This window comes from Eutrigla gurnardus (genome assembly GCF_963514095.1).
Source record: "Eutrigla gurnardus genome assembly, chromosome: 21".
In the NCBI taxonomy this organism is placed as follows: Eukaryota; Metazoa; Chordata; class Actinopteri; order Perciformes; family Triglidae; genus Eutrigla; species Eutrigla gurnardus.
Window position 1 is genome coordinate 7,452,920 of NC_139932.1, and position 24,710 is coordinate 7,477,629.

At 45.0% G+C, this 24,710-nt stretch overlaps 1 protein-coding gene across 1 annotated transcript in view; it reads left to right on the top strand.

Annotated features, from left to right (window-relative positions):
• Positions 1–24,710, top strand: part of pawr (PRKC, apoptosis, WT1, regulator) — a 57,615-nt gene that overhangs the window by 31,003 nt on the left and 1,902 nt on the right. The window contains exons 3-6 of the mRNA XM_084039000.1: positions 9,396–9,521; positions 15,045–15,079; positions 19,083–19,209; positions 22,022–22,126. Of these exons, the coding sequence (XP_083895126.1) occupies positions 9,396–9,521; positions 15,045–15,079; positions 19,083–19,209; positions 22,022–22,126 (393 nt within the window). The remainder of the gene's footprint in view (positions 1–9,395; positions 9,522–15,044; positions 15,080–19,082; positions 19,210–22,021; positions 22,127–24,710) is intronic.

The following is a 24,710-nucleotide window of genomic DNA, read 5'->3' on the forward strand; positions in this document are numbered from 1 at the left end:
TTCCTCCGTCAGAATTGGCTTTACTTTGAAATCAAGCTGAAAAATGTAGTGATAGTAGACCAAAATACCACGGAATAACCCACAACGTCAAATAAAAAGGATGCAGGAGCTTGGCTGAGCAGCGATGCTAAACAAACAGTATACCAGGACACGAAAACCTCGCCTTTAAATACAACGTGCAGCAAATCAGGAAGTTAATACTGCTGGTTGTTATCTACTCTATTAAGACTTGAATAAACCCATTATTGATAAAGAAGTGCTTTAAATATTAGAATATGCAGTGTTTTCTACATTTTGCAGCATCGGGCAGTTTTCTCATCAAGCAATGCGACAATGTGTGAAAGCCGTTTGCACTGTGGTTCCTGATTTCGCAGCTTCCAGGATGGACCTGGCTTTGCTCATGCCCAGCATGTCTGCGGTTCTTTTGATAGGTCTATGAAACCTGAATAGTCCCAGAGTTGTTGGAGCTCTGAATGAGCCTCGACGCCTCGGCCAAGAAAACCCGGCGTCAGCAGCCAAAAACAGGATGGCCTAGCAGAGAGGCGGCGAGCACTGAATGGCACTAAGCTCTCGTTCTCTTTAGATAAACCCAATCAACAGAGAGGCAGGGCAGATTCCGCCTTCTCCAGTGTCAGAGCTCCACAATGGGCCGAGACATCGCTGCTCTTTGTGCGGTGTCTGTCGTGAGGAGGGTCTGCTTACACAATACCTTTCTGTCCGAGCGCCGGGCTCGTTTCTCCTCGTTTCTCCTCCACCAAGTGGACGAGCTCAACCCATGCCAGACTCAAGAGGCTTTGTGGGTAAAATCGAAGAATGCCCCCGGGATACCAGATATTACTCCGACCCATTTGGCATCGAGCTGTGGGCCAGTGTGAGTGAAGAGATAGCAGACATTCCCAGGAGGACGTTTGTGAATCGGAGGCTGCCGACCACATCTCGGGGTCAGGGGTCACAGCGTAGCCCGCTGATAAAATGCCCGTGAGATTAAGCAGTTATTAACTCAGAGGTACAAGATCTCCTTCTCGTCTATCTCATATTCAAACACGCATCCGGCACATGTACTTCTACACGGCGACTCCTCTGAGGGAGCTCACTCACAATCTGAAAGGATAACTGAGGGCTCACCGTTTTCAGGTTTGATTTCCAGGATCAGTTCAAATTGATTTCAACACCATGTTTTGTGTGGCCGCGTTCTCAAAAAGGTGTCATGTTCCCTGCTGCAAGAAGACACCTCGCTTTCCAGCACACAGCGTCCCCCTGGTGATGAGAACAGCTCATCAAATCAACTCCTGGTTTATTCACCGGTGCCCCTTAGGTGTTTTTTTTTTCTTTTTTAATTTGAGCATGATTGGCAAAAACATCAGTCTCCATCAGCAGATGGTGTTTGCTTGGCAAACTGAGCAAAACTCCACCTGCCGATAAAGACCATGAGAAAGCTAGTAAGTGGACACTGAGTGAATACTTTGAATACGTTTTCACGATTGGATACACTTTTCTTGATCCTCGTAGAGACACACACACACACACACACACACACACACACACATGTATCCTTTGTGTCCCGCTGTGCCAAAAAAACCCATCAGGACAGGAAGAAGAAGAAGAAGTCGGCATGCCAGCACCGGGGTGAAAACGAGATTAGGGGTTAGACGAAACACGCGGTCTCCGTACGGTCCACAGCCGGCGCCCCGTTATTACTGCTGGTTTGCAGGAACAGGATTCATTACCGGGACGCAGGACTCAGGAGAGGCTGCTGGGATAAACGCTCTAGCAGCAGTCACCACCGGCCTTCCCCCCGCCGTCTCTATCTGGCTTGAGTTACAGCCGTCCTGGTCTGTGGTCGGGACACAGATGTTAAAACCATCCTACCTCTCCGGAGACGAGCCCAGAGCCTGAACTGAGGGAGAACGCAGTTATGTCAAGTATTAAGAGGATGAGTGTCAGTGTGCCCGTGTCAGGATGGCTGAACATTGGTGTTACTCTGCAGATAACAACCTTCTTCACCACAGTTCACATAGAAATGCTCTCTTCACAAACCATTGTATTTATTAAACCTTTTAAAGTCCTAAATATCACGTTATTTAGTGTTAAAGTATTAACACTAAATAAAGTTTATGTATCCGTTAACCGTACGATCCATCACAATGAACATAAAGTCTTGTTTTATTGGCAGCGTCACATTATTGCTGCATGATACTGCAGTTTAAGTGTCTGCCCTGTGAATGCAGGCTCGACGTTCACGTTGATGGATTACGCAACTTCAACGGCTAATAGATTTTCTTACTGCCCGTCCAGTGAGGAACGGAAGCTTTTGGATGTCTGGAAAAGCAAAATAAATACACCCAGATTTCTAACACAGCATATAAGATTGTAAAAGCTACTGTCCTTCAAGAGAATAGTGGGATCACAGCTGTAGCGTTACATCTTATACAACAGTTTGAAAGCAACTATTGAGTCGAGGAGAGTTTAAGAGGTGCTGCTCCGTGACATGGACGGACCAATCCGTCAACAGCCTCTAAGTGGTCAAACACGATGGCTGACTTACTAATGGGGCTGTGACTACAAGCTGCATCTCCTCCATTCAGAAGTGCAGTGTTTATGAGGAGGAGGCTTGAGCAAATAAACCAGGAAGATAAGGACCTCCAGGATGAACCCTGCTCTCACGATTATTTACACCTGGAGGAAACGAAACAACAAACACAGGAAAGGGTTTCTTCAAGTTCTACGAGCTAAAAGTAAATGTGTTTGACTCACGAACTGGCAGTTATTTATTTTTATTTTTTGGGGTTTTACACTTTAACCCCTTCGTTTGGCTCTTTGACTAATTAAGTCATGAATTTGAATGGATTTCACCCGATTTCACCGCCCTCAATACTCACTTTAGAGCTCATCCAGAGCCGGATGCTGGTTTGAATTGATAATAATTGTTTTCCACCTGAGCTTGACGGACGAAATAATACTGCTGTTTCTAAAATAGATGATTCATTGGATTAACATTCTGCCAGCTCATACAGTGGTGTTGAGAAGTTTGGTAAACTGTCTTTACTCTTCTTAAAGCTGGTCAGCCACAACTCTATTATGGAGTGTTCAGGTCAGAGGCACTGCGTGGGGCTGCAGGAAGCCCGTTTAAAGCAGGGAAGTGGGTTATTCAAGGTGATGCTGTTTGAAGGGATTAGAAGAATGACTGACAGTTTCTGACAGGAGAAACCTTGATGTTCTTGAAATGAGAACAAGTCAAATATACAATCCAATAAAGCTGCCAGTGAAACATTTGCCACTGCAGTTTTCTGCTCTGCGACTTCTTTTTGCACGCGGACACCGATAGCTGTGTGATATCGGCCTGCCGATGTGTCTACGAGCTCCGCTTCCAGACGGCCTGCCAAGCTCAACATCTCCAGCAGAGGACCGAGCAGGGAGCCCGTGTGGTTTTCTGTGGAGGTCTGCGGTGTTGGAGTGTAAAGCCCCGTTTATACAGAGTGAACCCCAGCGAAGCTGCAAGTACTCCTCTGTCCTCTCAACCCTGCACACACACACACACACACACACACACACACACACACACACACACACACACACACACACCGTTCCAGCCTGATGTGGAGGTTGTGGACCAGAGAAAAATAGCTTTTGCAGACAGTCAAAGATCTCTGCCCTCAGGGCTCGGCTGTCTGACACATCCAGAGGAATGCTGATGCTGCTATCTCTGGGTCAGCACTCCCAGCCGGACCCCTGTTGTTTATTTGTCAAAAGAGCTCTTTTTTTTTTTTTTTTTTTTACTGCACCCCCCCTGTAAAGCAAAACTCATTTTGAGGTCTGGCTGAATGCTGATTAAAATATTATAGTTTCACTTGGACTGAAAATGAGGGTCAAGCAAACTTCAAGTTCAAAGCTAAAACAGTGGAAGTTTTCACTTGATAAATACTCTGTTTTGAAGCTAGCGACGCGGGGGTCTGTAGCCAGCGCATGCTTCCATGTCTCGTCCTCTGTTCGACTCCACTCTGTCCCCAAACGACCCTCTCACAAAGGACCGTGTTGTGGAATGTTGGGACTTAAATGAAAAAGGCATCAGATTTGGGAAACGGTGAATAAAAAGCAGACGGACTATGGTGATACATCTTGAATGGAATGGCGGTAATTCTTGACAATGCAGCTTTAGTTTGTGTTTTTAATCTGCTTTAATGTTCTTCCTGTTGGGTCTCTTCTGCCTTGGCTCTGTGTTGGTCTGCGTGGAGAAACTATGCTGCCATTTTGGCTTGAACTCGAGATTTTAATCCCAAAATAGACTCTATTGGTCGGATAAAAGTGGAGCAAAAGTTGTTTGAGAAACAAGAGCGCACTCTTTTGAGAACATTCCACTTCTAAACCTTTTGTTCAGACATACCAGTGCCATCTTGATGACATTTTAACACTTCTTACTTAACATACTTCAAGAAAGAAGTTTAATATTTCGGACAAAGCTGACGCATTAGCTTTCCATCCAGGATTAATTGTCATATTTTTGCCACAGATCAGTGGAAGTCCAGTCACACCTTTTTCAGGCTGTCAGATGATGTCTCACTCCCGCTCAGAGTTGGCGTACATCCTGGACCTATCACTGACCTTGGCGGTCTGTAGTGTCACGTTAACCAGCCAGCAGCTCTGTGTCGTACCTGAGCGCCGCCCCGGCTCTCCTGCTGTCTGAGCTGGCTGTCCTGATTCCAAAGACAGTGGGCATCGGTGTGCCGGTGTCCCTCTTCTCCAATAGATCATCTTAATGAAGTCGCTGTGCTGCGGCGAGTGGCAGGCGATTAATACACACAAGTCATTAAGCCTGCTGTATAAGAGTGTACCTCCGGTGGAGGTGCCCTTTGCTTGTTTAGAGATAAATCTGAGGGCTAAGTGGACGGGCCACTGGCAGTGACGAGGCAGCGTGGATGTTCCTGTTGGACCTCCAGTCGGCTCTCTGAGAAGAAGATTTGGCTTTGGGCTTGAAAATAAACTACATTCACTGAAGTACCAACATTGTGAATCTAAATGTACTGGAATCAGAGTACATTCAATATCAGTAAATGCCTACAGTCAGCTGTGTTTAAATAAAATGTCAGCCTAAAGTCCATGTTGGACTATAATGAATCCAGTCAAACATAAAAATAATATAGCTCAAGTAGAATAGAATGCCTTTATTATTATTACACATTCTACACATTACCAATAGAATATGTGGTTATTGCCTGCATGAGTGCTCAATAGGTTTTTTCTTTCTTTCTGACTGTTTAATGTATTAAATCATCACTCTGGAGTCAATAACTTAATTTGAAAAAGACTGAAACTTCCTATTTAGTCATGAAGCCGGGATATAACTGTTAGAAACAATGGAGGTGCATTGCTGCACTAGCGGTTGCCATGGAGGCCACTGTAGCTTTAAATGCCTCTATTGTGTCGGAGCAGCTGAACAGTGTTTTTGTGTTGACAATTCTGAAACGTGACCTTGTCTTTGTAAAGTATGAATGCAATAAGGGGAAGAATTCAGAGAGAGTTTTACTATCGGTTTGCATTCATTTAGCTTAGTCATCATCACCTCTGGCTTCATAAAATGTGATATATGATGATGTAAGACCCCGGCTTGTAAAGATGATTGTGAAATGAGCCCTTTTATTGCTATTATGAACTCTATGCACTCAATTTCCCTCACTTATTTTATAGTTAAAGGGTGACACGGACTGTCACCTCCTACTTAAAGGTCCAGTGTGTAGGATGTAGGGGAACGTGTTGGGAGACATGTAATATAATACTCTATATTATCATTGGTGTATATTAGAATTAGTAGTGTCTGGATATAACTCCAAGGAGAGGAAGATTAAGAGGGTGAGAGGGCGCCTGGATGTGAGTAGATGATCATAGCTTATAAAAATCCTGAGAATTAGACGGTAACATGGGGCTTCATGATCAGAGAAAGAATTTGTATATTATTTCTCCTCGATCACTATTAGCATCGGAAAGCCAGTGTTGCCTGTCTTGAAAAGCACTTAATTTGCTCTGGACTCGGCCTTGAATTGGTCTCGACTGCCTTTGGACCCTTGACTCACACTTGACTGGATCTAGTCTTGCTCTTGACCACAACCTTGTTAAATAGTAAGCAGGTATTCTTTAAGTAGTCAGCGACACTGCACCGCCATCTACAGTAGCCCAGAATGGACAAATCAACAAGCATTTTTTTATGTTATCTAAGCGAAGGGATGTTGAACAGGTTGCAGTCTGCAACCTCATCACTAGATGCCACTTAATCCTACACTAAACTAAACTCAGTGTCAAATGTCCCCCATGGGCATAAAGTGCAGCATTCTTCAGTACAATGCACCCCTGTCCGGGTTCACATTAGGTGACATCAGCCTTTGGCAGCCCATCATTTAGTACTTTCTTGATAGACTCCGTGTTCTGCTGTAGGTCTACCGCCACATAATGTACTCAGCCCCCTCAGTTCCACCACGTTGCTTCATCACTCTGACAGTCACTTGAAAAGGCAAATGTCAGAGTAGGGGAGCTAAAGCACACAGCCTGCTGTTGTGCAGACAAGGAATCCGATTCATTGAGATATTTGCAGCCAGGGGCTTCAGGCTAGATGACTGATTATTATCCTCTGCGAAGGGAGAGTTTCCAACCACAACAGAACTACCAATCCAGCGTGAAGCTCTGCTCCAGATGTAGCTTCTTTAATTCTTCATGTGCAGAGGGATGGACGTGGGTCTCCAGGCTGGGACAGACCAGGATATGTCTTTTACTGGTTTTACTTAAGAAGACCCTCTTGTGGGGCCCCGAGTCTTGGTCCTGCTATAAACAGGAAGCAGGGAGTATTCTGGAAACCTGGCTGCTTCTTCTTCAGCTCGTCTTTTTAATCTCTTTAACTTGGCGTGTGTCATCATCATCACAGGAATCCATGTTGATCAAGTTATGCGTATCGACTTCGGGCTGCATCTTACAGCATTAACCCAAATTATGGCTCATTAGGGGGCCGTTCATCACAGCTGATTGTATATTGACTTTATTTCCAGGAGTATTAAAAATGTAATTCAGGCTCATTGAAGAGTTTTGCATATTAATCAATCAGACAGTCATGGTGTAGTGTTACACATGCTTCCATCATGTGTAATCAGGTGCATCAGCATGCACCCAGCTAACCAAAACGGTACTTAAGATTGAGAGTAGCATATTTAAAAGAAGAGGGAAGAAATCCAGATGTTTTTGGTATTAAATATACACTACATTACATAATTTGTTCTTTCAGAATATGCAACGCACCAACCGTGTCTGCACATTGTTCAGCTCCAAATAAACCGTTTTATTTATAAGTATTGTTATTGTAAGACCTGAGTATCTTGCCTGGATGTGCACACACTTTGTAATGATTATATCCGAGCAGATAGACAACAATCAATGTCAAGCGTCACTCATTCATCCCTCCACACCTTTCCTGCCTGTTCCTTGGTCCAAGGTTAGACATTGGCCAGGGAAAGACACGGACCCCTTTTTATGAATTCAAGGCAAAAACAGCCCTTATATGGTTGCAGGCAGATCCCCCTTTCCCTTTAGTTGGAATAGAAGAATTTCACAGCAATTTGAAACACTAGAGGGCAAAACGGGCTGCAATCTCTATCCAAAATAAACGTTGAGATTCCCAATTCCACATTTCAGACTGGTTAGTCACTGCACATTTCACTTAGTGTTGACAAAGAAGAACTTCTGTTTACTTTAAGGGTTTTTCTTTTTCTTTTTAAGAAACCCTTTATTCCCTCCATTTGGTTGGTCTTACTTTTGAAATGGTGCCGAGTAGTTGGCAACTGTAAATTGTTGCAAGAAGACATTTAATGTGCAAGTACATAAAAGTGCAATCCAATGCAAGAACATGACAATGTGGGAATCGAGTGTGTTCATTGCAGGGCCTGCTCCTGTTACTGTGTGGATGCATGGTGGAGCTGGTGGGCCCTAGAGAAGAAGAGAGTGCTGGCGGTCGACCCACAGTGAGAGTCAAAAAAGAAAAAGGGCTGGAGCTTTCCCCAAGGACAACTGATAAACCGTTTGGCAGGAAAGGCCTTGCAAATGACTGCATTCCTTGTTAACCTTGTAAGGCTATTTTTACCAGGAAAGGGCCTTTTGAGTTGGCACCTTTTGTTCTCCCTGCAGCATGAAACAGGAAAGACTGGTTTGCATTGTGGCCCTCTGGGAGTTTGGCTCCGACCTCTGTCTCTCGTCACCATCCAGCCATCCATCCTAACGTTGAGCTCTGTTTACTCTTCGCTGCTCCTGACGGATGAACCCGCTAACTCCGCCGCACGGTTCGCCGCAAAGTAGTGCAAATAGGAAGCCGAGGCTGTGCACATATTTCATGACAACGCTAAGATTACGAGGAGTGAAGTTGGAGGTTCTCCCAGGCTGTGCATCTAAATAATATGAGCTAACTCCCCCGCTCCTCTGTCGGAGCGTTGTTTGCTCTCTGTTTGTTTGTGCATGTCTTTTATTGTGTTTTCAAGGGACATTCCACCGGTCAGAAATCCCCTCCGACCGTCCCCGGGAGGTGAAAGGCCCTGAACAAGCCGTCTTCCTGTTGCCTGACTAGTCCGTCTGCTGGTAGTGTTTGAGCTGCAGCTCCTCAGGGATTCCTGGAAGTGAATGTGATCATGTCTTAAGAGGATTGAGAGGAGACCCCGGCTGCGTTGAGTCAGAGGTCAACATCACTGTTATGGTGGGAAAGGCCTCGCCCGTCAGTGCGTCAGCATGCACTGAAGTGACCGAGTTACTGTTGACTTTCTGCAGAGCCCTGATTTCTTTACGTCACGTAAATGAGAATAAAACCGGAGTAGGAGATTAAAGAAACTTGATTTTACAGCCAGATTTCTGTTGGAGATTTCTTGGCCATGTTTACAAGCACGTTTCTGTCTGGAGTTTTTTTTTTTTTTTTTTTTTTTTTTTAAATCATAAGTGCAATATCTCTGGTGAATCAGACCGTGAGACGGGTCAGATAGCGGTTAAAAGCGATGCGTAATTAATGGTGCTCTCAGAATCCGCATTCCATTCTGTGTGAATTTGACCCTGAGACTGAAACTGACACCAGAATAGACATGCAATACTGTAATGCAGCATGAAATGGACCAGCCATGGTTCAAACTTGGTTGGCGTGGTTGGTAGAGAAATGAGATTACTGAGGAGCTGCGTGTACGCAGGTTTTAGAGTAACCATGTATCCCACAAGTGATTTTCTTGCACAGCAAATCGGTGAAACTTCTCCAAAACAAAATGCGTCTCTGATTTCTTCTTGTCTTGATACGGTTTCTCCCCATAACCTGATTTCTGGTGTGCATGTGACTGCGCTGTGCTCCCTCGGAGGCTGATCTAATCTCATCGTTGTCTTCCTCTTCCTCACAGAGCCTGGATGAGCTGGACGATGACGACGCGGCGGAGAAGAACAGGAGGGAGGAGGAGGAGCTGGTTCAGGCCAACACGTTCCAGAACGAGGCCATGATGGCTGACCCTGCCACCGGCCACATAACTGTAAGACGTGACATGACAGGAGGGAGGGAGGACACAACTCCGATGGTATCTAACTATTGATTGTGTCTCTGATAACTCAGCTTCCACTTCAGTCAAAGGAGAGACACGATGTGTATTCTAGGCTCCACTGGAGCAGCATGTTGCACAGAATGATACATCGGTGCTGCCAAACAGAGGCACTGTTGCTCAGGGAGACACCCAGAAAGCTCAGGGGCTGAGTTTGTGTGAAAAGCTGCAGTGATGCTAAACCCGAAGGCTTTCTCTGCATTTCATCATCACTGTGAAATATGTTAAAAGCAATAAGATTCATCCTAAAATGCTGGTAACGCTACTTAGAGGGATGGTTATTCACTGGGGGGGAAATGTGTGTGACATTAACTAGATATTTTGAATGTTCATTTGACTTTCGAGAGATGTTTTTTCTTATCATTCTGTATTAATTCACTGTTAGTTTGACATCTTTGGATTTTACTGTTAGAAGCACCTTTCCATTGTTTTACAAACTAAATAAGCGAAACATCAATAGAAACAAAGCGGTATCTTTTACGTCAAACACAACTTTCAAAGTCCACGATGTTAAAAACACACATCAAACCTCATTTGAAAGCCAGAGTTCCAGGGATCTGCTCTGTGTACCAGGTGTCTGCTCTGTGTACCAGGTGTCTGGGTCTTCGTCTGCAGAATGAGTCTTTCAATCTCGCCAGGCAATCTTGCTTATTTGATAAAAGTGAAGCCACGCAGAGACGCTCTGCTCTCCTCTGAATAAGTCCAGCAGGCGTCTGTCGAGTGAAGACGCAAATCAATTAAAGAAAAAGGGAAACCGAATGAGAAATGTCACGCTCGTAATCTGGGTCTTTTTATGCTGTCGTTCCAGAAAAGCAGTTAATACGCGGCAGTGTAGCGTTTGTAATTTGAACTGCAAACACAGTGATTTTCAATAAGAAACGGAGCGCGTGCCGGATGTGAGAAGCATCCAGCTGTGAAGCGGCGGCAACCACTGTATTTCTGTAAAACCTGATTTACATAAAAATAGCTATTTGAAAGAAATAACAAAAACAATCAAATGGCTCTCCACCACCGGGCGACGACTCTGGTGGATGTAGCTACGAGTCGCATTCCAGATGCATCGGCTGTTCTGCATCAACAGGCTTATTTGGTTTTTCGGGACTGGAAGTGTCTGAGGCTGTTTAGCGAGGCGAGGGCTTGTGTATGAAATATGTACACAAACAGCACACTAACAGGAAGGCTGTGACAGCACCTGCTGAGACGTGGGCCGGATAGAAAATACAAGGCACAGGGTTTGACAATTTACAGAAGGCAGTCCACGCCTGAACAAACAACAAGCTCTTCAGTCGAATCAGGCTCTTCTTCTGCAGCATCCGATGTGCTCATTCATAGGAACAGTCCATTCACGCCTGCTGAATCTATCGCCTCCCGACACGGAGCCAGAAAACGAACCACTGTCACTCATATTAAAGTGGCGTACGTGTTCTGCTGGGGGTCCCGTGCAAGCTCGCTCATAGGGAGGCAGAGCGGGAGAAATAAAGAGCCGGAGAGGTCCAGTGTGGTCAGGGGATTTACTGCAGAGCTGTCAGGTAAGACGTCTGTGAAGATGGAGCATCCCCAAAAATGTGCCGCTCCTCTCGGCGCACCATCTATCAACGAGAGACAAGCAATTGCTATGTCAGGCTCGTTATGATATACAGCCTCCAGTCGGGCCTCTTCTCCGGTATCAAGATATCTGGACAGAAAGTCCAGATATTAACTCTCGTTGGGGGGCTGGAGGGCTGTAAACCGCCTCCCCGGGTCTCGGAGCATTCCCCAACCAAAACAAGCCGCAGCTCTCCTTCGTTAGGACATAATGGAAACTCCACGCAGGATGTGAAACATACATCAGATGTTTTAAATTCAGTAATGATATTCCTTTTCCATCTCGTCCTGAGGGACCTGTGTTCCATTTATAGTGGCGTTGTGTGTGTTTGTGCACGGACACGCATCAGGACACATGCATCTGATATGTGCCGGTGAGAGAGGCCCTCTGCAGGCATGTGGTCCTGGTTATCAGGCCTTACCTCCCTCTGGTATGCGAGTCCTACAAGAAAACCTGTTCCAGGGATCCAACAGTCAGAACCATATGGAACATTCCTCGGGATCATCTGCATTTAATGTGGCGCCAGGTCCACAACAGTCTTCCTCTTCTGTCTCTCTCCCACATGGAGAACACACGGCTGAGTCTCCATCCAGCACTTATTAACGAGCCTCGTTTGCATTTTTAATTTGTACCTTTCAGCCCCAAATGTGCTGCCGATGTCGAGCACTGTGGAAATAACCGCTACCCGTCACATGGCATTTCCAACCAGGAGCAGCATGAAGCTGGATTTTCATCCTGTGGCCTGAAACAATATTTGATCACATTCACACTTGTGTTGATATAAAGGATCGCCGTTATAGAAGCCCACTGAACCACACCAATATTTCTCTTTGACAGGACTGCTGCCTGCAAAAATACTGAAGGAAGTTGGTGAGAAACTCAAAATGTTCACAGCAAACCAGCCAACCATTGAAAGCATCAAAATAAACGCGCATTAGGCAGCATAGATTTTTTGGGTGCAAGAAAAGCTGATTTAAAGACTCTAGAGGAAGCCACCTTTTGATTAACACCTTTATCGGTCACAAACAGGCCGAGAGGTTAACCCGCCGGTCAACCTGTTTACATTTTCGGCCTTCCATTGATGTGCCAGGCTGGTATTTTGACATCTGACATCATTTCCTCAAAGACTGAGGCAGCCAGGTGATGTTGCATCTGAATTAAAATGCTGCGTGAGAGAACTGCTATATGAATAGATCAGTGCATCATTGTCTAGGTTCAATGTCGGCCCATAAGCATTGTGGGAAATGTCTGCACGTCAAGAATAAATGGCAGCAATAAGCAACGGGGGGAATGTTTTCTTTGGAAGGCAGACGGCACTCGAGGGACTTCCCAGTAGCAAAGTTGAGCTGGTTCATATGTTTGCTCCAGTGATGCCAGTCATCATGGATGCTTATTTGAAGAGCATCCCTCTCTGTTATTGAACGCCTGAAGTCAAATTGTGATCTTTATCAGAGAAATGCGCTGCGACGCCCCGGTATCACCTTCCCACGGAGTGAGATAGCATTCCTTTGGGGATTTTTGACTTTAACGAGCCGCTGTCATAAATCACAGATCACAGCCATAAAAAGTCCGGGACGAGACATTTTGGATCTTTTTCATCACACATTCAGAAGTGGCATTGAGTGTTCCTCGCACAAACACACACACAGAAATGCCCATCAAACAGCAATCTGCTGGCGTTCAGTGATAAAGCACCTGTTTTATTGTTGATATTCGTCTCTGTATTCTTAGTAGCTCTGCAGCCGGGCTCATGGGAGCTGTCAGCGCCGCTCCAGCATGATAAATAAAGTTGCACAGGCTTGTGTGCAGTGAAGAAGTCGCACATTACGCTGACCTTGCCTCGCAGATTCATATCCCAGGCAGGAGGTGGGCACATCGTAGTAATGTGGCGAACAGTCCGGGATCTTTCATTCCCAGGTTTACCGGCTGCACAGAGCGATGTTTATCCTTTTGTAATCCCTCACTAATAGAAGGAATGTCGCCCTGCAAGTCACTGCGTTTAATTAAAATCTGCACTTTGAAAACCGGATTTATTTCATACCAGTTATGTTTATAAATTCTCCGGCTCTAAAGTCTACTACCAAGTCTTTGATTGCATATATCAGAGTCCTTCTTGGCGCTTTTGGTTGTTACTGTGTGCAAATGAGGATTGGCATCGCTTCACAAACGTCTGCTGACCGCATATTCCTCATATTGTTGTTTTGACTCATATTTCAACCCTTTTTCACCTCAGAAGAAGAATCAATCCAGTCACTGACCCGTGTCGGGAGGCCAACGGGAACTTGCTCATGCTGCACGCAACAAAACAGATGAATTAACATTTCTTGGGAAATAAGGAGACCAAACAATTGTTTCCTGCACAGTCAGGTTCCTGGTTTCAGGTCAATTGTATATACAAATAATCTTGTTTGTTGATTCAAGTTACATTAGCCTGTAGAGTAAACACATTTACATATAGACAGCTTTTTTTATTTCTATATGGTGATCTGTATTGACTGGAGGCTCTGCCATATGCAGCACATCTCAACTATGTTTTATAAGAGCTCTTACTCTTTCTAACCTTTTTTTTTGTCTTGTATTTCATGACTGATTGGGTACCCACTTATCTAATTATTTACCCTGGGACGAATGTAGCCGTACTGGAGAGTCAATCAAACGGAAATGGATAATTATGATCGCAACTTCAAAGCAAACGCACACAAAACAAGCAATTTGAAAAACCCTGGGCATTTGTGATGGATTTTTTTTCTCACTACTTTAACTGAATAAACAATTTAGTTTTGAAATCCATAATTTAATAATTGAATCCTTAAATGATGCTTTTTCTGCAGCCTGGTTCTGCTTTTCTAACACATCAACTCGGGGTTTAGGCCAAGTCTAGAATTAGAGTACGGTCCACATGTAGAGTAGCAGCATCCCTCCCACTAAATTCTTCATGAGACAGTTTGTGCGAAAGGTTGAGCAGCTCTAGAACTGGCTTTTCAACTCCAGCTGTGGGATTACACCAAATCCTCGAAAATGTCAGTTTGGAAAACACATTTCATCAAAGCGCTCTTGACTCCAGGTGCTGCTTGACCCAGGTCTTATGGGCAGATGATGTATTATTCAGCGTGCGACCAGCAGACTGCCCTCTCACTGTCCTCCATCTTAGCGGATGTATCCAGGCTAGATCCGGGGAAGGGATGGCGTTCGGGATTTCATCCGAGGGTAATGGATGACATGTCACCGAGGCAGAGAGGCCGCTGCATGCTAAGAGTCGGGCACCGTGTTTCCCTTCGCCCGCTAAAGCCCAGTTGACTGATAGATCGCAGCCGAGCCGCGGCTCCTCAATCAAACCTGGGAGCCTTCACTGCACAAGACCTTAGGAAGGAGGAGATGTGTGTTCGCCTCACACACCTCATTCTTCCAGGGAAGCGCTGTTTGGCCGAAGGGGCTTTTTATTGGCGCATCACTGCTGTATAGATCTAAACAACCTTTAGATCATGCCATAATGGGAAAATAAGATAAACATGCACCTCCGTGTTGCAAAACAAGATTGCCTTCCACGTCTCGGGGCTAAATGGCTCTTTGTGAACTATTAAATGCAACGAAGCTCATCTATATATCAGCTCGGCAGCTGCGATGCACAAACGTTCATACACAACCTAAAGGCTTTTTAAATGCGGCTCCTGATACATTTCTCTTATGCTGTAGATGGACTTTTTGTTGAACCACCAAAGGCGGATGAGCACGACAGATGATCCCCTAAGTAGTCATTTCTGATGTCTGATGGTTTTCTGAAAATGAGACGGAGCAGCACTACTGTAAAAAAAAATGAAACCTGCTTTCTAGAGTTTGTGGACTAAAGGTGATCCTCTCCTTTTTGGTTTCAGGAAACCCCAAGATCTGGGAGCGGCCGCCACAAGAGGTGAGACTGATTTTATAACCCCGACACTGAGAGTGGAGTTTATCTGCTTCGGCATCACTAGTCATGTATCAAGACAAAGGAGGAGGCCAGGGTGAGAAACAGCAGCTTGCCGCTTCCCTCAGCGGCGGTCCGAGGGCCTCTTCCTGGTGCGTCACTGCTGATGGGGTTTTTGTTTTCCTGCCTCGGTGCTGCACTTTTCATGCTTCCACGGCTCAAGAAAGATGACTGTTGATTACACTGCTGTAGCTGGCATGACGGGTTGAAACCTTTTGTAAAAAATGTGTGATTTATTTCGCTCCAGATTGCTTTGCGAGATTGCGTTTGATAAGAGGCTTTCAAACGTTTTCTTGCTTTCTTTTCAAACGACCTGCAAACAGATTGATTTTGAGATGTTTATTTTCTTTTCATTCCATGAAAATTCACTGTCAAAGTCTTGGAAGAGAGCACAAAATTGTGGTTTGAATAAATGCTAGTTCATCTGCTTCCATTAACATTGTATATCTCTGACTTGAGGGACCAAAACTTGAATCCCCACCAACGCAGCCTTTAGAAATCAATCACTCCGAGTGGTGAAGTCCTTTCAGAACATCTGTGTGTGAATCCAGTTGTTTTTTTTTTTTTGCTTAATTTGCAACCGACTTGTGAAGTTGTGGCCCACGGCAACACAGCCAAGTTCACCGACTGACATTCAATCTGGCCATGTAATTATGGCTGCTGCTCTCATCAGCCGGCCTGGCTCCACTTGGCCGCTCCGCGGTTCTGCAACAGATAACCCGCCAGGTGGACCGGCCAGCACAAGATGGCTGATAGGGCAACTTTACAGAAACGTGCCTCTTTTCGATTCAAGCCATTCATCTGCACAGTTTGATCCTGCTTCCCACAAATAGTCATGTTGTAATGTAAAAGATTGCGTGTTTGTGATTTTTGATGCATCACGTGAAGATGTTTTCTTTAGTCTATAGAATATGATTCATTTTAAATGACATCTTGACACATATTTAACTAATATTGCGCTTCCTGCGATTTGAAAATTGCTGTCAACCACATAAATGAAACTACATACCCTTGAGCTCATCTAGGATAGTTCAGGGCGCCTGGAATATTGGAGCATTCAGAACCAAAGCACACCTGGGCTAGCTGTGCCTATTTGGAAGGCTTGAACCCTGGAGGAGGGCTGGCACTGAGAGGCTCCACTTACAAGCCCCCACACATACATATTGGTGATTTGGTGCAACGGGACAGGGAGACATTGCTGACTACTTTAAACCAGCAGCAGGAGGAATGTGAACGTGTTGATGTTTTCTTGCTGTTTGGAAGAATGGCATCTAGCGGGGCGAGGCAGGGTGTTAACCGGACACTCGACTGCTGTGTGTTGTGGTTTCCAGACTCGTCTTTGACACATTGACACTTGAGTTTGTGAGCGATGATGTTATACCTGTGGCTGCAGCGTTTATAGGCTCTCTTGTCTGCTTTCTCCTTCCCACCCGCTGAGGCTGCAGTGGGCGTGTGATTGGCTCATCCTCTCTCTCCCCCAGACCTGGAGCTGCGTGGTGCTAATGGGCCACGGCGTGATATTTAGTATCGAGGCCCTGGATGTTTAGAAAACCTCAACGCCCGCCGAGCAGCCGTGCATGTGTGCTGTTTGTGTGGTCGCGACCAGGGAGATTCTCTGGAAACGAGACACGCATGGACGTAGCTCCAGGCGCGTCACCGTTTTTGTGTTTCGCCCTTTTTCGGCGTCTTCGTCGCCACACTTCATAGCGTGTACGAGTGCGTGTGCACACAAGCCTTTGGCGTGCGTGTGCACACAAGCCTTTGGCGTGTGTGCTCATGCCGATAAAGGAAGAGTAGCCTTCACGAGCCAAGAGACAAATGAAATGCACTTTATTCAGGTGTAGGCGAGCACCAAGGACTCCTGCTTGATGAAAAGCGATGGCCGCTGCTATGAATGGCGTTTACATGAATAGAGAAGCTGTACAGCATTTTTAATAATCCATAAGTCTTCTTATTGGTCAATATTTCCGCACATACATGGTTTTGTTGTTTTTTCTTGAAAGGTTTTCTCTACCACATGGAGGGAAAAGTCCTCAAAACTACAAAACCTTCAACAACTGACATCAACAACTCCAACCGTCATGTTATTAAATGCTCTACATATCATATCCTAAAGTCATAAGGTGCAGCATCGTGTAGCAACAAGTACATGAAGTATAAATTGTGTAAATGTACACAAATGTATTATATTGTGATTCATTCCCATGCATTCTGATCAGAGTGATCTCAGCCACGTCTCTGCCTCTCCTCTTACACCGTGCACACGCATGCAGGGGTGACAGGGAGTTGCTATGGTTACATGCACGCCCACCGTCGCCAATAAACCATTCTTGATACATACTTGGTTTTCGTAGCACCATCAGTCTCACTGATCAACACTAGTGCAGGTGGCTGTTTAATCCCAAAGTTGGAGCGTGTGTCAGAAAAACCCATAAAACACAAATGAACAACGAATCAAAGTTGAAAAACGTATTTCATTTGTTTTCAGCTGAACTGAATCAAGACTGTGTCATTTTATTTTTGCTAAAATGATTTGTGTGGAGTTCTCACTTTTCAGGAAGTAGTGTGTTCATCAAGGATCCCATTCGTCACAGTAAGAAGTCCCAAAGCCTTTAAGGAAATTACAAAAAAGTAATCAATGACATAAAAAACCTTGGCTTCTCAGTTATTACACTTGCTTAATTAGCAAAACCTGTCTTGTAGACAGTAGAGCGTTGGACTGGCAACCGGAAGATTGCCGGTTCGATCCCCGGCTCCTCCTGCCTGGTGTCCCTGAGCAAGACACCTCACCCCAATTGCTCCTGACGAGCTGGCTGTCGCCCTGCGTGGTTGACTCTGCCGTCGGTGTGTGAATGTGTGAGTGAATGGGTGAATGTCAGTCATTCCTGTAAAGCACTTTGGAGAAAAGCGCTATATAATAATACCATCTATTATTAGTTTCACATTTGAATACTCAGAATCAGAGCATCCTTAAACTTGTGGTTAAGACTTTCCTCCCATATTTCCCATCAGTCTCTACACTGTCACATCCGCTAAAAGCTAAGGGGGGGAAACTATTTTCCATATTGTGACAGTTGGTAAACATATTGCCAACTCCTGCCTCTCCCATCTCAGAGTTAGAAGTACTTTGTAAATGATGGGAGCATCACATTTGGCAGATCCTGAAAAGGCTGCAGATGTTACAAAGGAGTTATATTTGTCCTTGCCAGCAGCTATCCTGTCTGTTTCAGCTGGAGAAGTATGCAGACAGCCCCCTTCAGACGATTCAGTGAAGCCTACAGACGTACACAACATAATTAGATTCCCTGGGAGATGCTCTAAACCTGGCTCAATGTGTTCCTACTGGAACTGGAGTTGATGGAGTCGGGGTGCAGAGCCGGCAACTCCTTCCAACTTTCCACGTCGATAATTATTGAAATAAGCTCAGTAAGAAAAAAAACTGCACATGAATATTCTTCCCCCGCTGCCCTTGAATGTGTCTCTAAGTAGGGAGGAGGTGAAGAGGAGATAAGGTTAATGGTCTGCTCGAGCCGCATACAAAAAAGCACACGTCACCGCTGCCATTCTTGAGCCCATTTGAAGTTGTAATATGTAAATTGTTTCTTAATCAGAATCCTTTTTGCACCAAAGTTGCGAAACCTTGAAGGCTTTCTCTCCATGAATGGAATAAAAGGTAGAGGGTTGTTCATAATGCACGGCTAATTGAAAGGACGGCCACGCGGAGCACATTCCCACCTGTTCCATTGATGATGGATGTGTCATCCCATTGAAGTTTAATAACGTGGCTATGATTCATACTTTCAAACAGCCTCGCTGGGAGTACTGCACTGTTGTCCGTCGTTCTCTTTCATGTGAAAAATTGAAGTTTAAAAAAAAATACCTGAAAAACTCGAGCATTCAAGTTGTTTTTCAATAATTGCAGTCACGTTTTCGTGTTTGTTTGCTGCAGCTCGGCAGCGATGGGATCCGAGGACGAGGTGGGGGGGAACAGCCGGCAACGCCACAACCGCCACGGCAGAGACGGAGCAGCTGCAGCACAAGGGGGTCTGGAGAAAAGGATGGAGGAGCTGGAGAAGGTACGACCTCTGACCCTGTCCATTACATCGCTGCATCCCCGTGAAGACGGCAGCGTTCCTCTGTCAGATATTTAACCAGTTTGTAGCTGAGCTGCTTAAATGTCCCACGGGGGATGCTGCGGTGAAATTACTGCATCCATGGAAACGTTGATGATTTCATTAAAGGCCGACATCAACGCAGCACTTAATTGAAAGAGCAGCGTGGCCTACAGGGACCGGCAGAGCGAAATGTCCGTGTCTTTATCGGAGAAAATGATTCACTTGGGTGATTTATGTGCACACGTGGAATCAGACATCAAGCCGATCGGCACATGTGTGCCGTAACTATGTTAGAAGAAAACGCCGGACCAACACAATATGTTCCAAGACCTGTGAGATGATCATCCAGTTCTTTGTGTCAAAGTAAAAAGCTTTACCAGCAAATAAAGCTGCACCTATCATTGTATAGCAGACCGTAGACAACGCACATATGATTGTTGAAGGTGACCCTCATCTAGGTTTGTGTTTTTGCTGATGAAAAGGTGAGTTAATGTATCTGAGACTGCTTCCTATCTTGGTCCAGATGAGTCAGAATACACATTTTGGCAGATTTTATCGCCTCCCCGCTGCGAGCAGGTCAGCGCCTGTCTTGATATTTCATAGAACATCTTGTGTCACCGGCCTAATGAGTATCCGTTATTTATATCACCACTTACTACACGTTTCAACTTTTAGTGTGTTTATTTCATTCGTTTTTTTCTTCTACTCTCACTTCCTTCTTTCATTTTTAATATATTTTTTCAAATTAAATTCCTATCCATACCAGCTGAGCAAATAATTATTTGTTTTGAATGTGGAGACCGACATGGAGACATATAGCCTGCAACAAGGATATTACAATTCTGACTTTGTGAGTTCCTGCACTGCAGAAGTTTATTTAAACTTTTTTTTTTATATATTACGTTTTAAATTGTATTTTCAGTGCGCTTTCTCCCTCTACTCTTTGGTCTAAAAGCTGTTTCAAATCTCAGTAACTGCATGGATAGATTTTCTTTATTGTTTTTATGAACTTTAAAGATATCAGCAGCCTTTAAAATAAAGAGTGTAATTTGAGTGTTAGATCATTAACTCCCCACATACTCCGAGCAATGTTGAGGACCTGACAACAGTGTTCTTAATGGTAGGAGCTGCCCCGACAGGAACCAAAGCACACTAATGTTCCTTCCTGATTGTTCTTCTTTGTTTGAACTTCAAAGAGTCAGCCGCACCCTCCAAATACAACATGCCTTCTGGAGAAGTATCAAATGTAAAATCACAGAGCAGGCGTCGGCTTCGTGATCGACGTGTGCCTCCAAATCCCATCAACTTTTCAATTGTTTTGGAAGAGTCCATCCACAACTGTTTCAGCACCGAAAGCATCTATCAGCTACACTTTGTTCAGATGAATTCTCACTTTGAGTCCGGCGAGCCGTCGCTTGTGTTCTGATTTTCTAGCTGGAAAGAAATCCTCAGCGCTGTTGAAGCGATGACCTTTTACCTTGTAGATACGGCTTTGCTGCCCACGCCGCTCCGATCAGACACTCAACCTCTCCCCGCCGCCACTGTAGAAACCCCACTCAGAATCAAATGTCAGTTGGGTGGCTTTCTGGAAAAAAGGTTTTTAAAGTAAGTACTGCTTTGACCTCAGTGACTTCAATGCGAGGCATTTCTCTCAGTTAAATGACGAGAAGCACTTTGAAAATCCCATCTCACACACTTATTTTTGTTTCTGCGGGCGGAGGTGTGTATGTCGGAGGTCTGTTCATATGAGCTTGGCAGCTGAATCTCTGAGTCCAACAAACAATAGTTAAAAGCCTCGCTGGTAGGAGATGTACGGCATGTTTGATCTTCACAAGTCCCTGATCTCCAAAGCCCTGTAGTATCAACGATAATGGAGATTTGGTCTGTATTACTAGTCTGGAGTGAAAACAGTATCAATAGTGTCTTTTAAAACACAGGATGAATAGAGTTTCCTTGGTGAGCTGATTTATATCCGCTACATTAATGCCTGCACCTTCTACTGTACCTCTGCTTGGTTTCTATGGGAAATTACCCTTTAACAGGCTCTGCTTTTAGTACATACAAAATAAAACATGTTCTGACTGTGATGAACTTTTCTTTTTCATAAAATAAAGGAGGATGACAGAAAGGCACTGGCTTTTAACAGCGTTAAGTATCATTTGAAAAGAATTTGCATTCAGAAATGTTAGATTATATCTCTGATTATAGCTGTCAGGCCACAAAGCCCCTAACTCCGTTTCAAACCAGATGCTTTGGTCAGTAAAATGTGCTTTCAACAAAGAAAAATGTAATACACAGGCCTGAATCTCCTCCAAGCTTGAATACAGCTGCTTGCAGTTGTAGGCTTGGCACATCCGAGGCGTTCTAGTGCCAGACAGTAAGGTTGAGATTACTTTTATTGTCTCCCATAGGATCAAATACAATTATAATGGATTAAAAGAATGGCTGCATCCGAACCAAACATCCAAATAAATCACATCAATTAAGAACGCATAAGCGTGAGATGAAAGAACCAAACAGTGGCCTTAGTATCTACTTCCTGTATCTCCTCACGGGGAATCCCGAGGCTTTCAAGTCTAATCAAACAGCCAAACCACCTTAACACGATGGAGCAGCAACTCCACTCCCAGCGCCTCCATGCTCCTCTTCCTCTTCACTTTTGTCTGTTCAATCCACATTGTGCAGCTGACGATTACCATAAACATTCGTGCCCTGTTTCCATCAGGCGAAGAGGTTTATAACGCCCATGTTGGCGACTTGTTTGTGTGTTCAGGAGCTGGCCAGAGAGCGCCAGGAGACCGAGCGGTTGCTGAAGGCCCACCAGGACAAAGACGACCTCATCGGGAAGCTGAAGGAGGAAATTGACTTGCTGAACAGAGTGAGTCCAGCCTACATGGTTTTCTACTCTGATGTCTGATATTTTGAGTGTTCCTTTGTGTTTTCATGTGTGGGTGGCTCGTGTGGGTTGTAAATCATCATCTGGCATTTCAGCATTTTCTGTAATAGCTGTGTGATTTTCTAGCAGTCCATTAGGATTTGGATAAACCTTTATTTTTGGAATGTTTACACTTTTACAAGGTGCATATTTTACTCAGAGGCTTTGTATGCGTTTGCATTTTTAAAAACTCTCCTTTGGTTTGGCGACATTTGAGCCTTAAAAGAGAAAGGTCAATAAGTAAGAGTGACCACTGAAAATAACTTTTCATTTCTTTCCACTTTCTTCTGAGTAACTCTCGGCCAGTGTGTTTTATGGACGGCTCGGTACGACGTAACAGCAGTCTGAGCTCAAACACCTCCCAATTAACACTTTCAAAGTGAGTTTTCAGCCAATCAGTGGCGTATTGTCAGTCTGCTCTGGTGAAGGAAAAAGATTACAATCAGGAGAAAGGCTTTACTTCACGGCTTCCTGCCAGCCGCCATTTGTATCTAAATTGAGTTCATGTGTCGGGTTCGCCAGAAATCATAGTCGTAGTCCTGCTCACTGTGAACAAGCTTAAACACGCACTGTTGCAGGGTTGGGGCTTAAGGACCTGTTGCCATGACGACAGGTCCAGTCGACTTTTAAAACAGCTTTGACGGGCTGAAAAATCCAGGTCACAATTACTGTTTATTATTTTATAATCACTATATATCTATTATCCAAAAAGTCCTCCGAATGAAACGGGCAATGTACAGCGGTCTCCTGTGTTAAAGTCCGATGTCATCCAGCCCCCCGACCCCCTCATATCTTTTAATTCTGTACTACAGTCACTAGTGCCCCACCTCTCCAGTTCCACTGCTCTCAGAACCGTTCCTGCTGTTAGCCGCTGTTCTCTCATGTTTCCGACTGTGCTGAGAGCAAAAAGCATGACACAGGTTCTCGTCTCTCTCGCCCCCTCATGGAAATCAGTTAAGAAAATGCCTTGTTACCTTCTGATTATTATCACCATCACACCAGGAGCGTTCCCCACTGACATGAAGCCACCAGCAGGATTAAAGTGTGTGTTTAAGTTTGGTTCGGCCTCACGGGTCGGGGTCCTGTTACCTCGTCACACATCAGGGGTGAAAGGTCGGGGGAGACTCGCCTAAGCTGATGTCTCTTTATATTCAGCTGTCGGAGTGAAACCTCCCCGACCCCTCGTCTCTGTCAACAGTGCGTCCTCAACTCGCAGCCTTTGCCTGTGCTTCCCGGTCAAAGAGGCGGGCGTTAAAATCCATCCCTGTGTTTGGCGTCTCTGAAGGGAAGTGTGGCGATACATTTCAAACGCTTTCATGTCTCAGATGTCCAGAGAAAAGAGATCACAGCGCTCCCCTGCAGAGCCGATCACATCCAAACAAGAGAAGGGGCTCGACGTCAGTCCGTGCCGTGTGCATATTCAGTTGTCTGGACTTTAATCATGGCGATTAAGCAAATTCACCAAAGGACTGCGTGGCTTTTTGCAGCTGCTCAGCCTCAGGAACAAGACCGAAAAGAAAACACCTGCAAGGGGATGTCACGCACCCTCAACTGTGATGCCAAGCAATTAGTGTGCTGCTGCTCCTCTGCTATTTGCACGTATGCAAATAGTGGTGAAATGCATATATTTGGCACAGACGTGGCCCTATTGTATGCAAATTAGCCTCATTGCAAAAGCAGTTCAGTTCACGTAGATCAGCGCTCTGAGCCACACGCAGTGACAGTGACATTATTAGCTTCTCCAGAGATGGTGGGAACCAAACTGTAGTGCATGGAATGGCAACATTGAATGAGATTTTTTCTTTTGTCCTCTGCATCACATCGTGCCGCAACTCCTTGCCTGAAGGTCTGAGGATCGCTCTGCACATCGTGGGTTAATAAACAGGGGTGATGGCTATCAGATGCAAAAAAAAGAGCAAATTCCACTCGGCCTCAAAACTTTACGGGCGTCGTACCATTAGTGCAAATATCTTTTGTGAACTGGACCTTGAGACGGGGGATCATTCTTTGTGTACTCCCCCCTCAGAGTGCAATATTGCAGAAGGCATCACACTGATAGCATCGCATGGACAGGAAGCTGGTCATAAGAGAAGGCCTTTCTGTAAGGACGGTCAATGTGGCGATAGCCATCAGAAATGTCCCTGAGAGAGCCTCTCGCAAGGCCTGATGGGAAAGTAGGAGATAACAGCTGAACCAGTCTGCCGTCTCAGCGCGGAGGTAGATTAAACTCTCAGTGGAAGTTTGAAGAAAGAGACGGGAACGCTCAAACTTGAATCCTCCTTTTGATTTAGGCTTTGAAGAGAGGAGTCGTGTCTGAGAGCTCACGTACATCCGCCTGATTCAAGCTAATGAGAGCTTCAGTAACTTGATGAAACGAGCTGCAGCCTCATCTCGATCTGAATATCTACTTTAGCTGCTAAATCATCTGTACAGCTTGTTGAATACAACACTGTAACGATGACCACGAAACTATGAGTTGAAAATTGCTATAAAGCTCCACAACGCCGAGGATGTCTGCAAATTCAGA